The sequence below is a fragment of the Mercenaria mercenaria genome, chromosome 13 (genome assembly GCF_021730395.1).
Source record: "Mercenaria mercenaria strain notata chromosome 13, MADL_Memer_1, whole genome shotgun sequence".
Taxonomy (NCBI): domain Eukaryota; kingdom Metazoa; phylum Mollusca; class Bivalvia; order Venerida; family Veneridae; genus Mercenaria; species Mercenaria mercenaria.
The window spans coordinates 64,097,769-64,116,268 of NC_069373.1; the positions used below are offsets into that span (position 1 = coordinate 64,097,769).

At 40.2% G+C, this 18,500-nt stretch overlaps 1 protein-coding gene across 1 annotated transcript in view; it reads right to left on the reverse strand.

Moving 5' to 3' along the window:
• Positions 1-18,500, reverse strand: part of LOC128547776 (uncharacterized) — a 143,623-nt gene that overhangs the window by 116,399 nt on the left and 8,724 nt on the right. The window contains exons 7-27 of the mRNA XM_053520948.1: positions 16,445-18,448; positions 15,961-16,211; positions 15,466-15,652; positions 15,164-15,267; positions 14,760-14,820; positions 14,087-14,271; positions 13,633-13,858; positions 13,055-13,182; positions 12,563-12,770; positions 11,073-11,165; positions 10,607-10,923; positions 10,167-10,372; positions 9,356-9,547; positions 8,878-9,073; positions 8,410-8,572; positions 7,605-7,879; positions 7,100-7,298; positions 6,781-6,930; positions 5,684-6,406; positions 4,884-5,159; positions 645-4,169 (exon numbers count right to left, since the gene is read on the reverse strand). Coding sequence (XP_053376923.1) covers positions 645-4,169; positions 4,884-5,159; positions 5,684-6,406; positions 6,781-6,930; positions 7,100-7,298; positions 7,605-7,879; positions 8,410-8,572; positions 8,878-9,073; positions 9,356-9,547; positions 10,167-10,372; positions 10,607-10,923; positions 11,073-11,165; positions 12,563-12,770; positions 13,055-13,182; positions 13,633-13,858; positions 14,087-14,271; positions 14,760-14,820; positions 15,164-15,267; positions 15,466-15,652; positions 15,961-16,211; positions 16,445-18,448 — 9,669 coding nt within the window. The remainder of the gene's footprint in view (positions 1-644; positions 4,170-4,883; positions 5,160-5,683; positions 6,407-6,780; positions 6,931-7,099; positions 7,299-7,604; positions 7,880-8,409; positions 8,573-8,877; positions 9,074-9,355; positions 9,548-10,166; positions 10,373-10,606; positions 10,924-11,072; positions 11,166-12,562; positions 12,771-13,054; positions 13,183-13,632; positions 13,859-14,086; positions 14,272-14,759; positions 14,821-15,163; positions 15,268-15,465; positions 15,653-15,960; positions 16,212-16,444; positions 18,449-18,500) is intronic.

Below are 18,500 nucleotides of genomic sequence, written 5' to 3' on the forward strand. Positions count from 1 at the left end.
CAGTACGTTTTACAATTATAAAACCAATGTCAAACATAAACTTACTTAAAAGTTTTAAAATTAACTTATCTAATGATCATCATACAGAACGACTAAAACCACAGGCACGAGTATCGGACCTGGGGTGAAAAAATATGATCAGGCAGATAAAATCACGTTTTCATCCTAAATCAACCCAAAATGAGAAAATTTATATGTGTTAAATACGAGTCCCTTTCAAATGATATACTATCTAGATGGTATAGAAGAGGAAAACAGGGGGTTTTATCTGCCTTGTCATTTTTTTTATCCCAGGTCCGATACTCGTGGCTGTGATTTAAACTTCATTCGCATGTCACGTTACCTGTAAAATACATAATTAGAATTGTTTTCAGAACAAATTAGTTAAAAACATTTACTTTTATGTAAATACAAATAAAATATCACGATTGTGACCCGTTTTTCATGACAATAAGATGTCTAAAATGATTCATTTTCCACGCTGATCTGTTGAAATGATCAGTTACTTGCAGAGAAGAACGTGTAGGCAGTGCATGAAACTGTGCGGAAACTGATTATCTTGTACAACTTAAGTAATTGTATAAAATGGCACTAATACAACAAAAGCAAACAAAAATAAAGTACTTTATTAAAACAAAACATACCCGATCCCTGGTCAGGCAAATGTCCACCATTACTGACATCTACAGTACCGCCATCATCAATAGTAAAATCAGTTGCCATTATATGTAGATTCCCGCCTTTAATCAGGCCGCCTCCTTCGACAATTACCCAGCCAAATGTCAGCTCATAGGAATCGGAATCTGCATTTGGGTTGGAACAATTTATGTAAGAGTCAGCCTTTACAACTGTGAGACCTTCAATAACGTAAGTCAAAGGACTTCTTTGATTGGTCGAACCAGTTTTGAATAGTCTCATACCACCGCCCTGGATAAGTGTTAGATTATGTATATGATCTACTGTTCCTTCCACGTGAACAAACACACTCTCTAGGAATGTTTCTGGTGCAAGTCCTAGGTAACCACCGTCGTAAACGTAAGAGCTGAAAGGTGTGTCTAAAAAGGTGCGTTTCAGATCCATAATTTGATACGGTCCTACGTGCACGAATCCTGTTCGGTCTCCGATCATATGTTGGAAATGAAGATTACATCCACCAACGTAAGGTTCTGGTAGGAGAGCCAAATGAGCATTTCCAAAGATTTGCAACTCGTTGAATCGATAATCGCTGTTGCCTCCAGCAAGCCAGTGGTCACCGGATGTCGGCAAAATCCAAGCCTTAAATCTGTCTTCGGATATATCAGTGTAATCCCGAATTAAATTCACGTCATCGGTAGTCTGGCGCATATTATTATTAATGTACAGAGTACTGTGATTCTTTTCAACATTGTAGATGAAAACGAGGCCGGGGCCACCTGATTCGGCGCTTCCAAAGGAATAACCACCGTGACATTGGTATTCTCCCCAATAAGTGACATTCTCCCGGAAGTAGATAGCAATACGACCGCCTGCGCCACCTCCACCATTGCCATTTACATAACGACCTCCACCATTAGCAGTAATGTTACCCATTCCTCTGAACTTGTAGGTATCTATCAAAATTGAACCACCAGATCCACCGCCGCCAATTTGCGCTTTAGCGTCTCCACCGTTTGTTCGAATTTCACCGTCTATCATCAAGCGATTTGATACCTTGATGTAAAGTTTCCCGCCACCTTGGCCTCCAACGTTAGCACCACCACCACCAGCGCTGCCTAGTTCAAGTGGTTGGAACAAGTGCCCGTAAGGTTGTCCTGTTAGTGCGGTTCCAGCACCTTTGCCACTTGTACCACCGTGACCTGCTCCAGAGGAACCGCTCGCACTCGTCGTTCCGATACCCAAATTTACTGTAGATGTCTGAGGGTCCTCTGGACGATAACCAAGTGAATCCGTATGAATTGTAGCGCCATAGTCCAGTGTTATATCAGTAGCAATTATCTTCATGTTAGTACCAAAGAAGTTAGCACCGCCTTCCATGGAAATTTCATTGGCAACTCTGAAGATCGACTGAGGGTCTGCGACAGGATCAGTTAAGATACTTATTGTTGCGTTATCTTGAATTCTTACCCAGAGGTAATCAAAACTATCTGCCGGGTTGCCGGTTGTGTGTCCACCTGTTTGTAAGGCAAGGTGGCCTTGGTGATGCAGAGTCATATTCTCCACGTGGTCCATTTCTCCATGTAACCAAATGGTCACACCATGTATGATGGTAACGGGTGCAAGACCAAGAAAGCCTCCAGCATATACTCGAACGTTAAATGGAAGGTCAATCTCAATTCTTTCAAGGTCCATTACTTGTTGATTGTCAATATGCATGGTACCCGTTCTGTCCCCGATCATGTAAAGGAAGAAAATGTCGACTGGGGTACCAACCGGCTCTGGCAACACGGCCATGTGAGCAGCTCCGTAAATCTGAAGCTCATTAAATGAAAACGAAAACTTGCCGTTCGCAAATGTGTTGTATCCAGATTCTGGCAAAATCCAGGTACGACAAGAGTCGTAAGTAAGATCATTATAGTCTGCAATAACATTGTGATGGTCACGTGGGTGTTGACCGTCGTTATCAAGAATAATTGTAGTATGATTTTCCTGCATGTGATATACAAACACAGTTCCGGCACCTCCAGCTTCAGAATTAGCCCCACCTGCAGCTCCACCATATGCAAGGTAACGGAATTCGGACATTGTTTCATTCACTTGGAAATACACGGCCACTCTGCCACCAGCACCGCCACTGCCAGTGTCTTGTGTATAGTTAGAACCTGCACCACCATGAGCAGTGATATTACCGTACCCCTGAATGTAGTTACAATGCATCCAGATGGAACCGCCAGATCCGCCGCCGGAAGCGTTGAAAGGGGCATCTGCACCATTAGCGCTTACAACACCGTCGATGAAAATTGTATCCGTTACGTTAAACCACAGACGTCCACCACCGGAGCCACCAGCAAGATTATACAATCCTGCACCACCGGAAGAACCCATCTTTTGTGGTTCATATATATCGCCGTACGCAAAGCCTGACCTTGACGTGGCACTGTCTTCTTTTCCTCCAGTACCACCGTGACCAGCGCCTCCGCCGATTCCGTCTGTAGCATCTGGAGCACCTGGGTTTACAGTTCCGTGTAGAGAGCTAGATCCGTGCGTGGTCTGATCATGTTCGAACCTATAGCCGAGGCCATCAGCCGACAAGTGTCCGCCTGCGTCGACGGTAACGTTTTCGGCATTAATAGTGACATACGTTCCATGCATTTTACCACCTCCTTCAATGAGCATACCTTTCACATAAAAGGTTATACCCTCTTCATCAATAGGATCGGTAGTTGCATTTAGCGTGGAATCGTCTTGAACTCTGACATAGTCATATTTGTAACCGCTTTCAATTTCTTCTACCGTGTGACCTCCATGCTTCAGCCACAGGTATCCACCTAGTCGCAGAGTGATATTGTGCACATTGGCCATGATACCAGCAAGATGGATTTCTACAGCATGAACATAAGTCATAGGTGCGAGTCCAAGGTATGAACCTGCATATGTGTAACAGTTAAAAGGAAGATCAATCTCTTCTCTCGTCATATTTGTAAGTAGATCCATTACTTGTTTATCGCCAACATGAACAGCTCCAGTCCTATCACCAATCATGTATTTGAAAAATATTATAATGTTATAATCATTTACGTTAACACCGTTCCCCAAATTAAACGGGGCAACTGTGCTAGCTGGGTTGGCGACGTTGTTTTGTGTTGGAGGCATCACTGCCAAATGTGCATTTCCGTAAATTTGCAGCTCTTCAAACTCGTACGCATACCCGCCCGTTGTACCTTGAGCAAAGGCATGTGTACCAGACTGGGGCAAAATCCAAGCCCGTCCCCCGTCTTCAGTAAGGTCCGCCCAGTTTACATATAAGTCTTTAGGGGATGGTGCGTTATCGTTATCAATGACCAGTGTCCTATGGTCCTCTATCATGTGATATAAGAACACAGTACCTGGGCCACCGGCTTCACATTCGTCACAAACTCTACCAGGCCAACCGCCATTAGACAAGTAGCGAAATTCACTGAAAGTACTATTTTGTTTAAAGTACATGGCGATTCTGCCTCCTGCACCACCGCCACCGGAAGTGTATGTTTGCTCTTTATTGTAGTCGTAAACACGTGCGTATGGTGCAGTTGTTGTCGGTGCTGAAGTTGTTGTTGTCGTTGTGGTACCATTGCCAGTCACTGGAGCAGTCGTTGTCACTGGCCAGGAAGCCAGCTGGCGGGTTCTGCAGCTATAACCGCTTGGACAGCACACCTGGTTTCTGACACATGTAGTGCTGCTGCATGATTCCGTGTAGTAGCAACACGTCTGCCTGTATTGCCAGCCGTAATAATTGTGCCAAACTGGTGCGTTGTCATAGCAACACACTTCTCCAAATTGCTTGCTATTATCCTCGTGACAACAAATATCCTGGTACTGCCAGCTATTGCTCTGCTCGTTCAGGAACTGATCAACAGAGTTATAACAGCATTCTGAGAAATCATCATTGCAGCAAACCTCCTTTGTAGCGCACGTACCTCCCGAGTAGTCGCACATGCTTTGATCATTGCAAAGCAAGGAACATTTTCTTTTGGTAACACAGTAACCTGAGCTACAGTCTTGTACATCATAGCATCTGTATTCATTAAGTGGGAGGCTGGCGATCATTGTGCTGCTGCACGTAGCTCCAGTACCGAGACTGTTGCAAACGGTTTTCATGCATGTTGTCTCGTCTGTGCATGCTCCATTTTGGCATTTCTTGACAGTTTCGCATCGAAGAGTTTCCAGACCATCTTCAGCAACAAGTTCTTCCACTTTGATATCTCCACTTGACCCGCTACCTCCACCAGTCTGTATAAGACCGAAACCCGTTACCCTGTCGGTGTGTAGCCAGATGCTCCCGCCGCTGCCGCCACCACCAAGGCGTCCTAGGATCGTTATACCATCTTCGCCGTTAGCCGTCAGGCTTCCATCTATCTGGATGGTGTTGGTAACATTGAGCCATATCCGACCACCACCTCTACCACCTCCATCACCACCACCGGCTGAGCCAAATAGCGTTGGTTCATATAAGTCTCCGTAAGGAGCTCCACCAAGAACTTCTCCTAAAATTAGTAAAACACACATAATGACAATTAATCAAACTACTTATAAAATATATCAACTAGTACTGATACATTATCATTCAAAATTTACCATGAAGCCTTAACTAATTGGCATGCTAAAGATAAAAAAAATTGCTGTAGTATTATATGTTATTAGCTTTGTATCGGGAAATATGCACTTCTTCAGTGGAAATATTGCGCGACTTTAGGAGCATATATCCCGATGCAAAGATAATAACCTTTTTATTACGTACGCATCTACACGTATAGATATAATGTAAATATCATAAATTTGTTCAATAGCCTGAATAACAAAACTGAACTAAATAGAAAAATATAGTGCAACAACACACACGAAATTACGTCACGCACCTGATATGAAATTCAGGCGTCAGTGTATGGAAAAATATTGACGTTTCCGGTACCAGTGTAACTTAACGGGGAATAGAAACGAGTATGTAATAATATTGTATATTGAATTTCTTATAGTAAACAATGCACAGTTGTAATTGATAGAATTTTACCTTCACCACGTCCGCCGCTGCCACCATGGCCGGCACCTGACGCTGAATAAATGCCACTATTGCCGGCATTTGACAGTGAAACTGTTCCTGTGTGTCCAAGACCAGGATTTATCTCACCATACATTCCGGATGTTCCGGTTGCAGTGTCATTTAGTCTGTACCCAAGATAATCTGCATTCAAACTTCCGCCGGCATCAATCGTGATATTGGTGGACTCGAAGAACAGATGGGTTCCCCGAATTAAGCCCCCACCGTCTATGTGTGTTGCGATAGTCTTCAAGTGAATACCGTGCTGGGTAACTGGGTCAGTTATCATGTGGAAATAACCTCCAGTTTTTACATGCACATACTGGAAGTCATAGTAGCCATCTTGAAGGCTATCTGTTTTTCCTTTCTGGTAAAGCCAGAGATTTCCGTCATGATGAAGCGTGAGATTCTCAATATATGCGAGAGTACCGTTTAGGAAAATCTCAATATCTTGGACATAGGTATCTGGAGCAAGACCCAAGAAGCCATCCGGATACACATGGACATTAAAGGGGAGATCAATCTTATCTCTTTTCAGATCCATAACTTGATTTTCTCCCACATGAATGGCTCCAGTACGGTCACCAATCATATTCTCGAAGTATATTGTCGCAGCGGAACCTACCGGGTCTGTTACCACAGCAAGATGAGCATTACCATATATCTGTAGTTCGTCAAAGTAGTATTCGTTTGTCGCTGTAGAGAAAATAAAAACGATGAGGTTATATTTAAACATGGTTGCAGATATTAAGAAGGAATATCAAAAAGAGCAAATACAACTTTTTCAACTTTTTTTTTTTTGCTTTTCACAAATGCAGTACTGTAAAATCATTTAATTTCGTGGGCATGAAATTTCGTGGTTTTGGTCAAAATGGCAATTTCGTTGGGACATGAATTCGTGGATTTCAACTTTTGAACATAAAATGAATGGGAATTTTAATTGTTCGTTGGGATTAAATTTCGTGGATTGACTCAACTACGAAAATTAGTCCCCCGCGAATATTAATGATTTCACAGTATTTCATTTTATTGTTAAACATATACTACTTATACCCATTTTAGATACGTACTTGTTGGAAATCTGGTGTTTGTGCCATGCTCTGGCAAGAACCATGTGTGTGCTACATCTTCTGAAAGGTCGGAATAGTCTGCAATTTGTCCCTTTTCTCCCGACACACCTCGTCCGATGTTGTTCACCAGCAAAGTTGAGTGGCTGTATCCTGGTAACCAAAAATAAAAACAACATAAAAATGTTATACTGATATACTGATAAATGGTTACTTTACCGGCATGCAACGCTAATATCTTTTCACTGGTTGAATAGTGCATAACCTTTGTTATGTTCCTCTTGAACTACATAAAATTCATGAGCATGAGCAGATAACGTACCATTATGATAAAGGAACGCCGTGCCCGAGGCACCGTCACATTCTGGCGTCGACGAGTCACCACCATAGACATCCCAGGAGCCGGTGAAAGTAAAATTTCTATCAAAGAACATGGCAATACGACCACCAGAGCCGCCACAACCCTGATAGCTTCCGGACGTGGAACCATCCCCGCCGATCACTTGAAATTCTCCGTAACCCTGCAACAATACAGTCAATGAGTTGATACAAAATTATCTGTGTTAAGGAGGCGCCTGCCTGATTAATTAAAATGTTATACAGGTGTATAAAATCTTACTTAGTATTATACACTGACATTTAGGGAATCGACGTAAAATCAATGCGGCATTTATATCTTTTTAATTCTTCACTTTTTTGTACATTTTCATTTTTCGCTAAATAACTACAAACTTGTTGATTAAATTGAAAACACATATTTTTCTTTTAATGATATGAAAACACTTGACTGTCGCACAAAGCGTTTATACAGGCGCTATCTGCTTTACCTTAATATTAGCGATATCCATCAGGATTGACCCTCCACTTCCACCACCGGCGGCACCAGTTCCAGAATCTCCACTACAACTGATTTGTCCGTCGTTCTGGAGTTCCTCCGTCACCCGAATGTAAATTTTACCACCACCACGGCCACCTGTGCCGGAACCCACAGAGGAGGATCCCCCGGCACAGCCGCGGTCTACTGGTTCATAAATTTGTCCATATGGTTCTCCGGTAACTTTGTTGGATGTACTTCCTCCACCTCGGCCACCATGACCAGCACCTTAAATAAATCGGATAGAAACATAAGATGAGAGACGTGACAGATATCTGTGCTTACCATTTGATAAAAGCCGTCACGATCGTATGAAATTTATGGATAATTTATTTTCTTTGAATTTAAATGAAATGAAAGATGCACATCAAGATCTGCACAAACAATTCAAACGGAAATCATCTTGGTTTGCTTGTCTACTAAACAGGAAAGCACAGATGGCCTCTTTAAAATGTTGTCTCGCGTATCTTTATATAATTATTTAAGTGTGTTAGAAATTTAAAAAAAAAAACACACACACACACAAACATTTGTCAATACAGTCATTCCTGTACAAAAGACTACCCTAAACACAATTATTATCCCCGCCCTCATACAGTACCCTCCCTACCCCTTGAAAGTACGTGCCCTTTTTCCGGCTTACCCGCAAACGGGCAAAAGATACTTCCTGTCAACAAAGCCCATGTTTTCGCAATCTGGAGGGTGAGTTTTTCTTTTTGGACAAGATTACAGATAACTCAAAACGGATGTATTTTTACCTGTTCCTATGGTTCCAGAGCTGCCACTGTAGCCAGCTGTACAAGATATTGTGTGCAAATCTCCGATAATCTGACCTAGATCATGGACGATCAGTATCCTGGCTTGGATGTCGATATGAGTAGAATGTATTATTCCGCCACCTTGTACGCGTAGTACGTCCGCCTTAAAATATTAGCAATACTGTTATTGTTGTGAGAAAATAATGCAAGAAGTACGATTGTTTGATCTCCCAAAAAGTTAAGTTCAAAAGTAAACACCTTTGGAAAATATTTAGATTTCTTATCCAGATCAAAATTGCAATAGTGTTACTCATTTTGTCCAAAGTCGGACCTGACTTTATGGAGTTAACACATTTTTTATTCTGTCTTAATATTACAGAAATATGAATTGTGAGAACACAATCTTAACAAGAAATCTATCCGACATCTGGTTGTCGTAGGCTACTAATATAAAGACATATTTCGTACCTTTATGTTGATAGCGTCGCTTACACCAGTGAGGTCATGAGTAGATGTAATTTCACCACCTGCTGCCACAGTTAGTTCAACAAAGTCAAACTTGCCCGAGGTTGCGGTAAGACCTGTGCGTTTTGTAGTACCCTGACTTCCAAGATACAGGGAACATCCGTCGCCGACGGTCATGTCGTTTACACCGATTGTACCCCTAAAAGACATATGCAAGTAAGAGAATGAAAGGATCAAATGCAAAACGTAAATAAGCCTTAAATACGCACATACCAGACTTCGTGTTACATTTCATTTAACTCAAATGTCTAGCTCTATATCTAAGGTCGCTGTATATTCCTTAGAATAGTTTACAGAATATGACTCAAGTCAATGATTTTTTTATCAATTTGCTCATTTTAAAACCCGACATAAAAGCGTTGACCAAAATGAAAATTACGACACTGCGTTGATGATAAATAAAGTAAAACTTATGCCTTACCAAATGTACATTTTAATGTTGTGACAGATAAAATCAGTTGGAAGCAAGAGGGTGCCACCCTCATATACGTAGACGTTAACTAGAAACTCGAGGTCCTCTGGATGCTCGACAACAACCATCTGATCTGGTCCAACATGTATATTTCCGGTACTATCACCTTCAAACATCAGGGAGCGAAGCTCAAACGTGTTCCTGGAATGGTCAGAATGGAATTGCTGGGTACTCAAAATTGGTAAAATGTATGATATTAACACAAGTTCTGGCATAAGATCTCTGCTACTAACACTTTCCACAGGGAGAGCGTTTTAACAGAAGAAACAGAGATTCTCGCGCTCACGCGCTGTGTTAGCTTTTAATACGATTTATTCTAGGATAACGTTAACACGTGCTTATTTCGTGTTCTAACAGTAGCAGAATCCCTCAAGATACGTTAGTACCCTCTCCCTACCGGGTCCGGACACCATCCAATCTCAAGGGATTATGCAGATGTAATAACATGAAACATGTGTTATCTACAATAGTATTAAATTCATACCTCCTTGTAGGATATGTAGGAAACATGTTTTGTCTTGCAGTTTAAAGATTTGTAACTATGTATTACATAAAATAACAGTATAGTTATAACTTCTGGACTCGAATAACGTTTTCATTAGACCTTCCATGAAAGATTTAAATTTTGGTACTATCTGTGACTTAATTTAAACTAAATAAAAGTCGTGAACTGAAGAATAAGTTCTAGAGAAAACATAACCTTTGGTTGAGTAATCATAAAATATTACCGTGAAGCAGAGTTGAGATAAGAAATTCTTACGCGACAAGATCGGGATGGATGGCAATATGTGCATCACGGACTATTTTTATTGTGTTCATCTGAGTGAGTGTGGTATCTGATATCCACGTTATTCCACCCTCTGTGTTGTATGCACTATATGTGTGATCACTGATTTCCAGGTCAGATTTGGTTTGTCCGAAATTGTCGATGATTAGTGTTTCGTTAGATGCACCAGACTTCATATCCTGAAAGTCAGAAGACAGCAGTTGGCAATACTTTACTAAGGAGCAATTTTCAATGCTAGTTTGAGGGCTAACAGCTTTCAGAAAATGTGAGTGGTGAGAGATGTATTATCATGACCTGATCTTATATCTTACAAGATCTTTTTTTTTTATAAATAGAACACACAATTTGTGTTATTGGTAAGCATAATTTTTTTGTCTTGTTGAAATTGCTTAGATAAAGATTTTTTTTCAAACCTTAAGGTAGACAGTTCCGGCACCACCAATGCCGCCGCTAGCACTGTAACCACCACGCGCATCAAGTTCTCCGAACCAGAACTCTGTTGTGGAGTAATGTATAGCAAGACGACCTCCTCCACCGGAACCCGATGTGGAGCCGCCATCCCCACCGACAACCTGGATACTTCCAGATCCTTCCAGATCACGTGCAGAGATCTTAATAAATCCACCACTGCCTCCACCTATGTTGCTGCTGTACCCGTTCTTGCCATTAGCTTCAATAGTGCCTTCCACTCGGAGAATATGATATATATTCAGGTCCAAGATGCCACCACCTGCAGAAATTACCGTAAAATATTCAGTCATTGATTACTTCAGAATATCGTTTAAACGAAATAAGTGATGTTTATATCATATGCCAAAAAAGCAGTCTGTTGTCTGTTTAAAGACGTTTCTACCCGTTTTGAAGTGTATTGTCACTAACCTGATCCGTAGCTGCTCGAACCTCCGTAACCACCGCTGCCAAACATTTTATCAGTGTTGAAGACGGACCCATACGTGTCTCCGGGGCTACCGCCTGCATTAGAGAAGTGACCATGCATTTAATAAAATTGGAAGAGCTTACAACAAAAGGTTAAATTTTCGCTTTGTTTTTAAAGGATTATGTCTAAGACATAAATATATTGAGCAATTTCGCGTAGCTTCTATTTCAGATATACTATATTCATAAGGCTTATTTGCGAATGCGTTGTTATTGCGAGTTCGCGATTGTTAGATGGAAACAGTTAAGAAATGTTTACGGCTTATCGTACTTTTCACTAATAGCGACTCTATACGCAGAAATGAAGAAAAGTCATCCAGTCTAGTCCCTGTACGAAATTTTACAGCTGTAAAAAACCTGTATTTTTGTTCAAAATAACAGTCATGCTTATTCCAAATTTACACCTGTAGATTTTATATAACAACATTGATTTTACAGCTGTAGATTTCAATTTACAGCTGTCAAACGACTGTAAAACAGTTCGAAATATGCAAATGAGCTACACCTGTAAAAAAAGTTACAGCTGTAAAAATGAAAAAAAGTTACAGCTGTAAAAATGAAAAAAAGTTACAGCTGTAGAAATATTATAGGTGTTGAAAAAGAGGGCATTATTTTAAGGGACGAAACTAAAGGTGCAAAAAGTTTTAGGATGAATTGCAATTCTTTAGATAAGGTAGCAATTACTCTGAAAATGGCAAAATAAATGATCTAGTACGTAAAGTATATGTGGTATGATTACAGTATAGCAACAGCAAAATTCAAGAGTAGGATACAAAGTAGAACATATGCAGATCTTGTTTATAAAACTTTCTTTGTCAGTCATGAAAACATATGACAATCTTGTAATTATTTCTTTTATAAACTTATCGGCTTCCAGTATGGAGTAAATAATTAATGTATGTACTTATACATGTCCTTTTACAACTGTAATAGATAATTAAACATCTGTACTTACTCTATACCGCTTTAAATTCCAAAATTTTACAAGATGTGATGTCTGTGTGAATTTCAGTTATATCCCGCCAAAATGCATTAAAGATGGCTGACAATACTCATGTTTCCCTCCATAAATGTTACAGCTGTAATTTTGAGACATGACCATTTTACAGCTGTAACTTTCAACAGTAAAATTTTTCCAGCTGTAAATTGAGACCATCATATTTTACACCTGAAAATTTCAACTGTATTTCTAACCATTTTTCCACTTACAGGTCTTTTACAGTTGTAATTTCAAAATACAGGTCTTTTACAGACGTTTTACAGCTGTAAAACAGGTCCTTTTTTCGTACAGGACAGTCTATTGTACATTTATTGTGAAGGTTATAAGCTGTAAGGCATTTAATGAAGTTCAATTATTAGTTATATTCTAAAATACAGAAAAACAGAACTGTGCAAATATTTGTGCCACAGTAATAATAGCTACAAGAACGCACCCTGGCTCCCGCTTGCACCGCGGCCACCAAAGCTACCACCAGTATTACTGGTTCCCTGACCAGTGCCATCTGTAAGACCATTTTCACTGACTGTAAGGGTGCCCAGTTTATCGACTTTCAGAATATCTGTGTCAATTTTCAGGTTTCTGCCAGTTAGGATTCCACCAGCCTCTATTGTAATCATACCAGTGTTTGGGGTGCGGCGGATCTACAAATGTTAGAAAGGTACTAAATATAAATCTGGCATAATATATGTAATATGCTAGTACTAGGTGGATGATAAAGTATAGATCTAACAATTTACATGCATGGTTTTCCAAAACATCTGTGGGTCAGTTTACGTAAGTCCTTTTAGAAACACGAATTTATTAATATATATTATTCAATTATTATGTATATATTTTTAAAAGACATTATAAATGACTGAAGAGTACTCGATGCACAAGTTTCTGAACACTTCATGGTTGTACTGTCCTACGATATATAGCCTACCTCGAGCGACCAGATGTCGTTCACGTCGCCGTATGCTGTTTCAAACTCCAATGTGCCGCCATCTTGAATGGTAAGGTTGGCAAACTGGTTGGTACGGATGCCTGCGCGACCAAGTGTCACAGTCGCACCTGAAGATTTTATGAATGAACATTGTAATGTTAAAATCTCATCAATGTCAACATAGTATGGCACATACTCTGATAGAATCATAATATTATGATATCCGAAAAAAGGGAGCTTACATCATAAAAATCGGCCATGAAACTGCTAAAAATATATGCACATCCGCCTAATGTTGATGATTTACCAACTTTAGGAAGAACCATCGACCTTCCGTAAGCCAGCTGGATGGCTTCCGCACATAAAGAATAAAGCGCCCCTAGTAAGGTTCGAACCCACATCGGCGAGGAGTAAGAGAAATCAGAGACCTTAACTACCCGTCCACGGAGGCCCCATAAAGATGTCTGCCACATATATTTGATACATTTATATTTCACAAATATAGGTACAGTAGTTTTAGATTATGTTTCACAAACAATAAACGTGATAAAACACAAAGAAAAGAAATAAATATATACCTGTTGATACCAGTAAATGTGTTTTTGTTCCATCTACTGTTCCCCAAAGGTGACCGGAAGTTGATCGAAGATAAGTAGAAGAACAGGAAGTTGATGTTGTTGACATGCCAAGCCCTTGTTGGTTCAAAACCTCACGGAACTCTAGAGTCGATTCCGGCATAATCCACTCTGCTCCTTCGTACAAATACACCTCGTATGTTACATTCGTCCGTTTATAAGGCGCAACCTGTAAAGTTGGGTAAAATGCAAATGTAATGAAATATTACTAGTATACTGAATATTATTCTTATATTATTACGGCATAGTAATTTTGGGATCGTCTGGCATAGTAATTTTGGGATCGTCTATCACATTTCTACAAGTACAATCACAAACGTCTCTTGAAAGAAAGAAACAAAAATGAATTAGGCGGACCGTATAGTCCCGTCGACATGTTAGCAAATCAGTATTTTACCTCGGTCAGTTCAAAAGTTTGTCCTGGTCCAATATGCAGATGTCCCGTGTCGTCACCGTACATGTACTCAGCTTGCAGTTTAGTACCGTTCCCGCCTAATGCAAGATGGGCACCACCGTACAACTCAACGTGAGTAAACAGGAACGTGTAATCACTGGAGTTCGGCAGCAGATAGGCAATGCCACCTGTGAATGGAGTAATTAACAGTTCGGCAATATGTAGACAATGGTATCTATGAATGTTTGGTGTGGCATAAACTAATCATAGTCACAGATCATTGCATAATGTAATAAGAAACACAAAAGTAGGTATTGAAACTTAAAAATTATTAGTCTCAATTTAATACATACTGGTAGACTCTCTAATTTTGGCTTAGGGCCAATACTCATCAACATCTGAAGTCTGAAACTTTGACATTCAAATAACTTTTCATTTTGCTTTGACATCGTCAAATATGCAAATATATATGGACTGCAAGGAAACTTTACAGGAATCTTGATTCTGCTACTAATGAAGGCTCAGAAAAAAATCAGCTGCAAGAATATGCTTTAGACAAAGTTGTAAATTGAATATTTGCCATTGTTAAGTCTAAAAACAGTTTCGAGCAATAAGGGCCTAGGTGTCAATAAAACCTTAGGCTTGACAATTCATTTCAACCAGTATCAAAATTTACCTGTTTGAAGATAAGCGTCATACTCTGTTGAACCTGCAACGCTACCAGTTGGTTCAGTTACCTGCAATAACACATACAGACAAGACGGTTCAAATCTTTCATTTTTATGGCTTTTGTTTGATAAGGCACAATGCAGAGAAAGTATTTAACTATTTTCCAGATTTATGTGGTGGATAAGGAACACTTTGGTAGAGTCATAGTCTAAGATATGATACAAACCAACGGGACAGCTACCCATTTATCTCATATATAAAAAAACATCAATTCAAACATTGATTCAGTTTATTTGTACATAGTTACTTAAGGGAAGTATTGATCCTCGTTTATTAAATGTTTTGCAATTTCAAAATGTCGACAGACAATAGATGTTTCACTTTGTTATTTAAAAGGCACAGTGCAAATACCAGTGGCTTCTGACAACCGTTGTCTATCCTCAGGTTGCTGATAGTCAACCCCTGGAAGTATGAAATTCCTGGTCCACCCGGTTCTCCTGAACTTGAACTTCCACCTGCACATTTGAACATTACGTTATTATTAAGTATATCAAAAATATCTCTTTGTTGCGAAAATGTAAAATGCTTATTATTCATAAGTCTTGAAGGATTACGTTACCAAAATAACATATATATTTTAAAAGTAGCAAACATCAATGTACTACTTTAATTATCTTAAATTATTTCCAAGAAGATATTTTAAAACTATTTACCCTTCGCTTGTACAAAGCCAGTGTGGAAGTCACCATGTTGGAAAAATGCGTGAACCCGTCCACCACTTCCGCCTCCGCCTTTACCGGAAGTTGAACCGCCATTACAGTAAAGATTTCCGGTCAAGGTGAAACTGGCTTCACTGTGCATGTAAATGTTGCCGCCACTACCACCACCGGCTGTATTAGACTGGAAAGTAAAAGTAGAAATGTCAGCCCGCCGGCTTATATCATAATCAAGTATTTTGCTTAGCAAAGTTCCCGACAGTATTTTGATAAAAGAACTACACGGATACTTACCGTTCCGTATAGTCTTTACTGATTTGAGTAACTTTAAAAGTACAGTGTTGAAATTCCATGTTTATAATTGCATGTTTCATTGTTTCATCACTAGAGTCTAGACATCGTTCTCCCTTGTAATGGGAATGCCCGACCATGACGTTAAACATGATGATCTTTTTTATTGGTTTTCCTAATGTAACACACAGTGAATCTTACCGATGGGTTCTTCCCGCTTGCTGATACACTTCCGCTGATTTCAATTCCCATAGTAGCGTACATGTGAACAAAACCTCCGCCACGGCCACCAGTATTGCCATTGTTCGTGTGACTTCCCCCGCCGGATCCCCATGTGCTTTCCTCAAAGATGGTACCATACGGTTGTAGAGCATACATGTGACCATAGCCGCGTCCTCCGCGTCCACCATGGCTGCCGCCACTACCGCCGCTCGACGACACCTGACCCATACCTAAAATGGCAAAAGAACTATCATAAAATATTTGAAGTTCTGTATGTGTTTAACAGCTTCTATAAGCTGGGGAAGTTAGTCATGTTCGACTTTTCTCAAATGTAAATCAGAATTATCTCCCCTTATTAAGAAGCCTTCTTAATCAACTAGTGATATTGTCTCCCTTTGCAGTTTTAATTGATTACATAGGATACAGAAAACATATTGTTAAGTTATGCAGTTGACGCATTTACCTGGACCTGTATCATAGAGATATCCGCCGCCACTGACGTCTAATGTACCGGATATGTAGATGTTTTCGCAAAACTGTACACCGTTTCCAAGGTGACCAATATGGAGAGACCCGGCTTTAAGAGTACCTTCAATATCTACGGTCTTGTACAACAGCTCAGAAGCATTGGAACCTTGTGACGGATCATCAGGGGTATGCTGGTAGGCAATATCTAACGTTCCACCCGCATTCACGTTGAAACCATGTCCTTTAAATAAGGTAGTACGTGAGAAGTCGACGTTACCACCACTCGTTACGGTGAAATAAACAAATTGCGCATCCGAGGATGGATATGAGTACAGTGTTCCACCTAGTATTGCCTCTGTAACTTCCCACCTAGTGTTTCCAGACTGCCAATAGGATCCGGATTCCATTTGAATTTGTCCCGCGGTTACTGCTGATTCATCCGTCCAGCCCGAGCTTATCAGGGAATCGAACTTGACATACCCATGTGTGTCGACGTGGACAATAAGATCGGTATCAACTGATGTCATATTGAGGGAAGTGTATGATTCGAAACGGCCATTAGTATATACATAGTCAACGATGAAAGGACCGACTGGTTCGAAATAGAATGTACCATTCTTATAGATATCAAGTTTGTCCCAGCCTTCGTCGCCGGCAACATGGTTTTTCAACGAACCGGCGTAGAATTTACCATACATTTGGAAGTCATGTACCCCAACTATAGAAGTTCCTGCCCAATTCTTTGTACTTTGTGACAGTGAATCTAGTGTAATTGTACCGCCATACTCTATATAAATTTCTTGAACTTTATGGAGCCCTTGACCCTCCAAAGTCAATGGATACTTTGATGTAATGGTACCATTTGTATACATTTCGTGTACATGGAATGGAGCGCAAGGTCCGAAATTCCAGGTTCCGTACCTTCCTACGGAAATAGCATCGATTCCAATGTCAATATCTATATCACCTGCTTCGAACGTTTTGTCAACAGTTAATGATTTAATTTTCAAGGTACTGCAGTTAACACTTGGTTGAGTGGTACCGTTCAGTTGGGCCGGAAGAGAAGTTTTATATAGCTCCAAGACACCACCTGGATGATGAATCGCAAAAGCTTCAATACGGTTGTCTGGCGATAATCCTGATTCTAGTGTGGCAATGTTATTAACATACATTTTACCTGCAATAGAAACAGTGTTTGCTAGAATTGGACCATCGGCAGTGAATGTAAATGTACCGCTTGAACCAACAGTGAAATCGGTCGTTCCATTACCAAAGGAGACAGTTCCTGGCGTAAACTGACCATTTATCGTAACAGTTGTACACTCGACTGTAATGATGTCTGTAGTTGTCGGCCAGGTTAGTGTCCCTGATTCCAACAGAAACTGATTGCATGGATTAACGATCGAAACGTGTTTTCCTAAAGTGACAGCCCCACGGATATCTATGTCAGACCCAATATACATGTCAGACGAATAAGGTTCAAACTCTACGCTTCCTGCTGTCCCCACTGTAAATGTAGATATCGAGTCATGCAATTTCAATATCCCAGCTGTAAATGTGCCCTCTACGACAATGCTTTCGGCCATCATTTTAAACACATCGTTTTGGATATGTAATTCTGAACTTGCTTGAACTTCTATGCCAAATGCTTCTATAGAGCCCATCGAGGAAGAGTTTATTGTAACTGCTGCTGGTTCAAGAAGAATAAGTGTTTGATTTTGTGAATTTAGGCTCATATCACCCTGAACATAAATGGAACCGACCAGTTGCACGTCCGGTACTGCCTCAAAGTTCATTTCACATCCTGCGTATATGTGTGCATGCGCGCTCATTTCTTCCACGACGGTTAGGGCTGTGTCATTTGCAATATGAATCATGGACATCCCATCGCCAACTACATTGGTTACATTATGGTCACTGGCCATAACAAGATGGGATCCATCATAAATTATAACTTCTTCAAGATCGACGGATGTATCTAAAACGTAAGCCGCCGCACCTGAAGTTATAAAATCAAGAAAAATGTCAGTATTTTTTTTAGGTTGGATTTA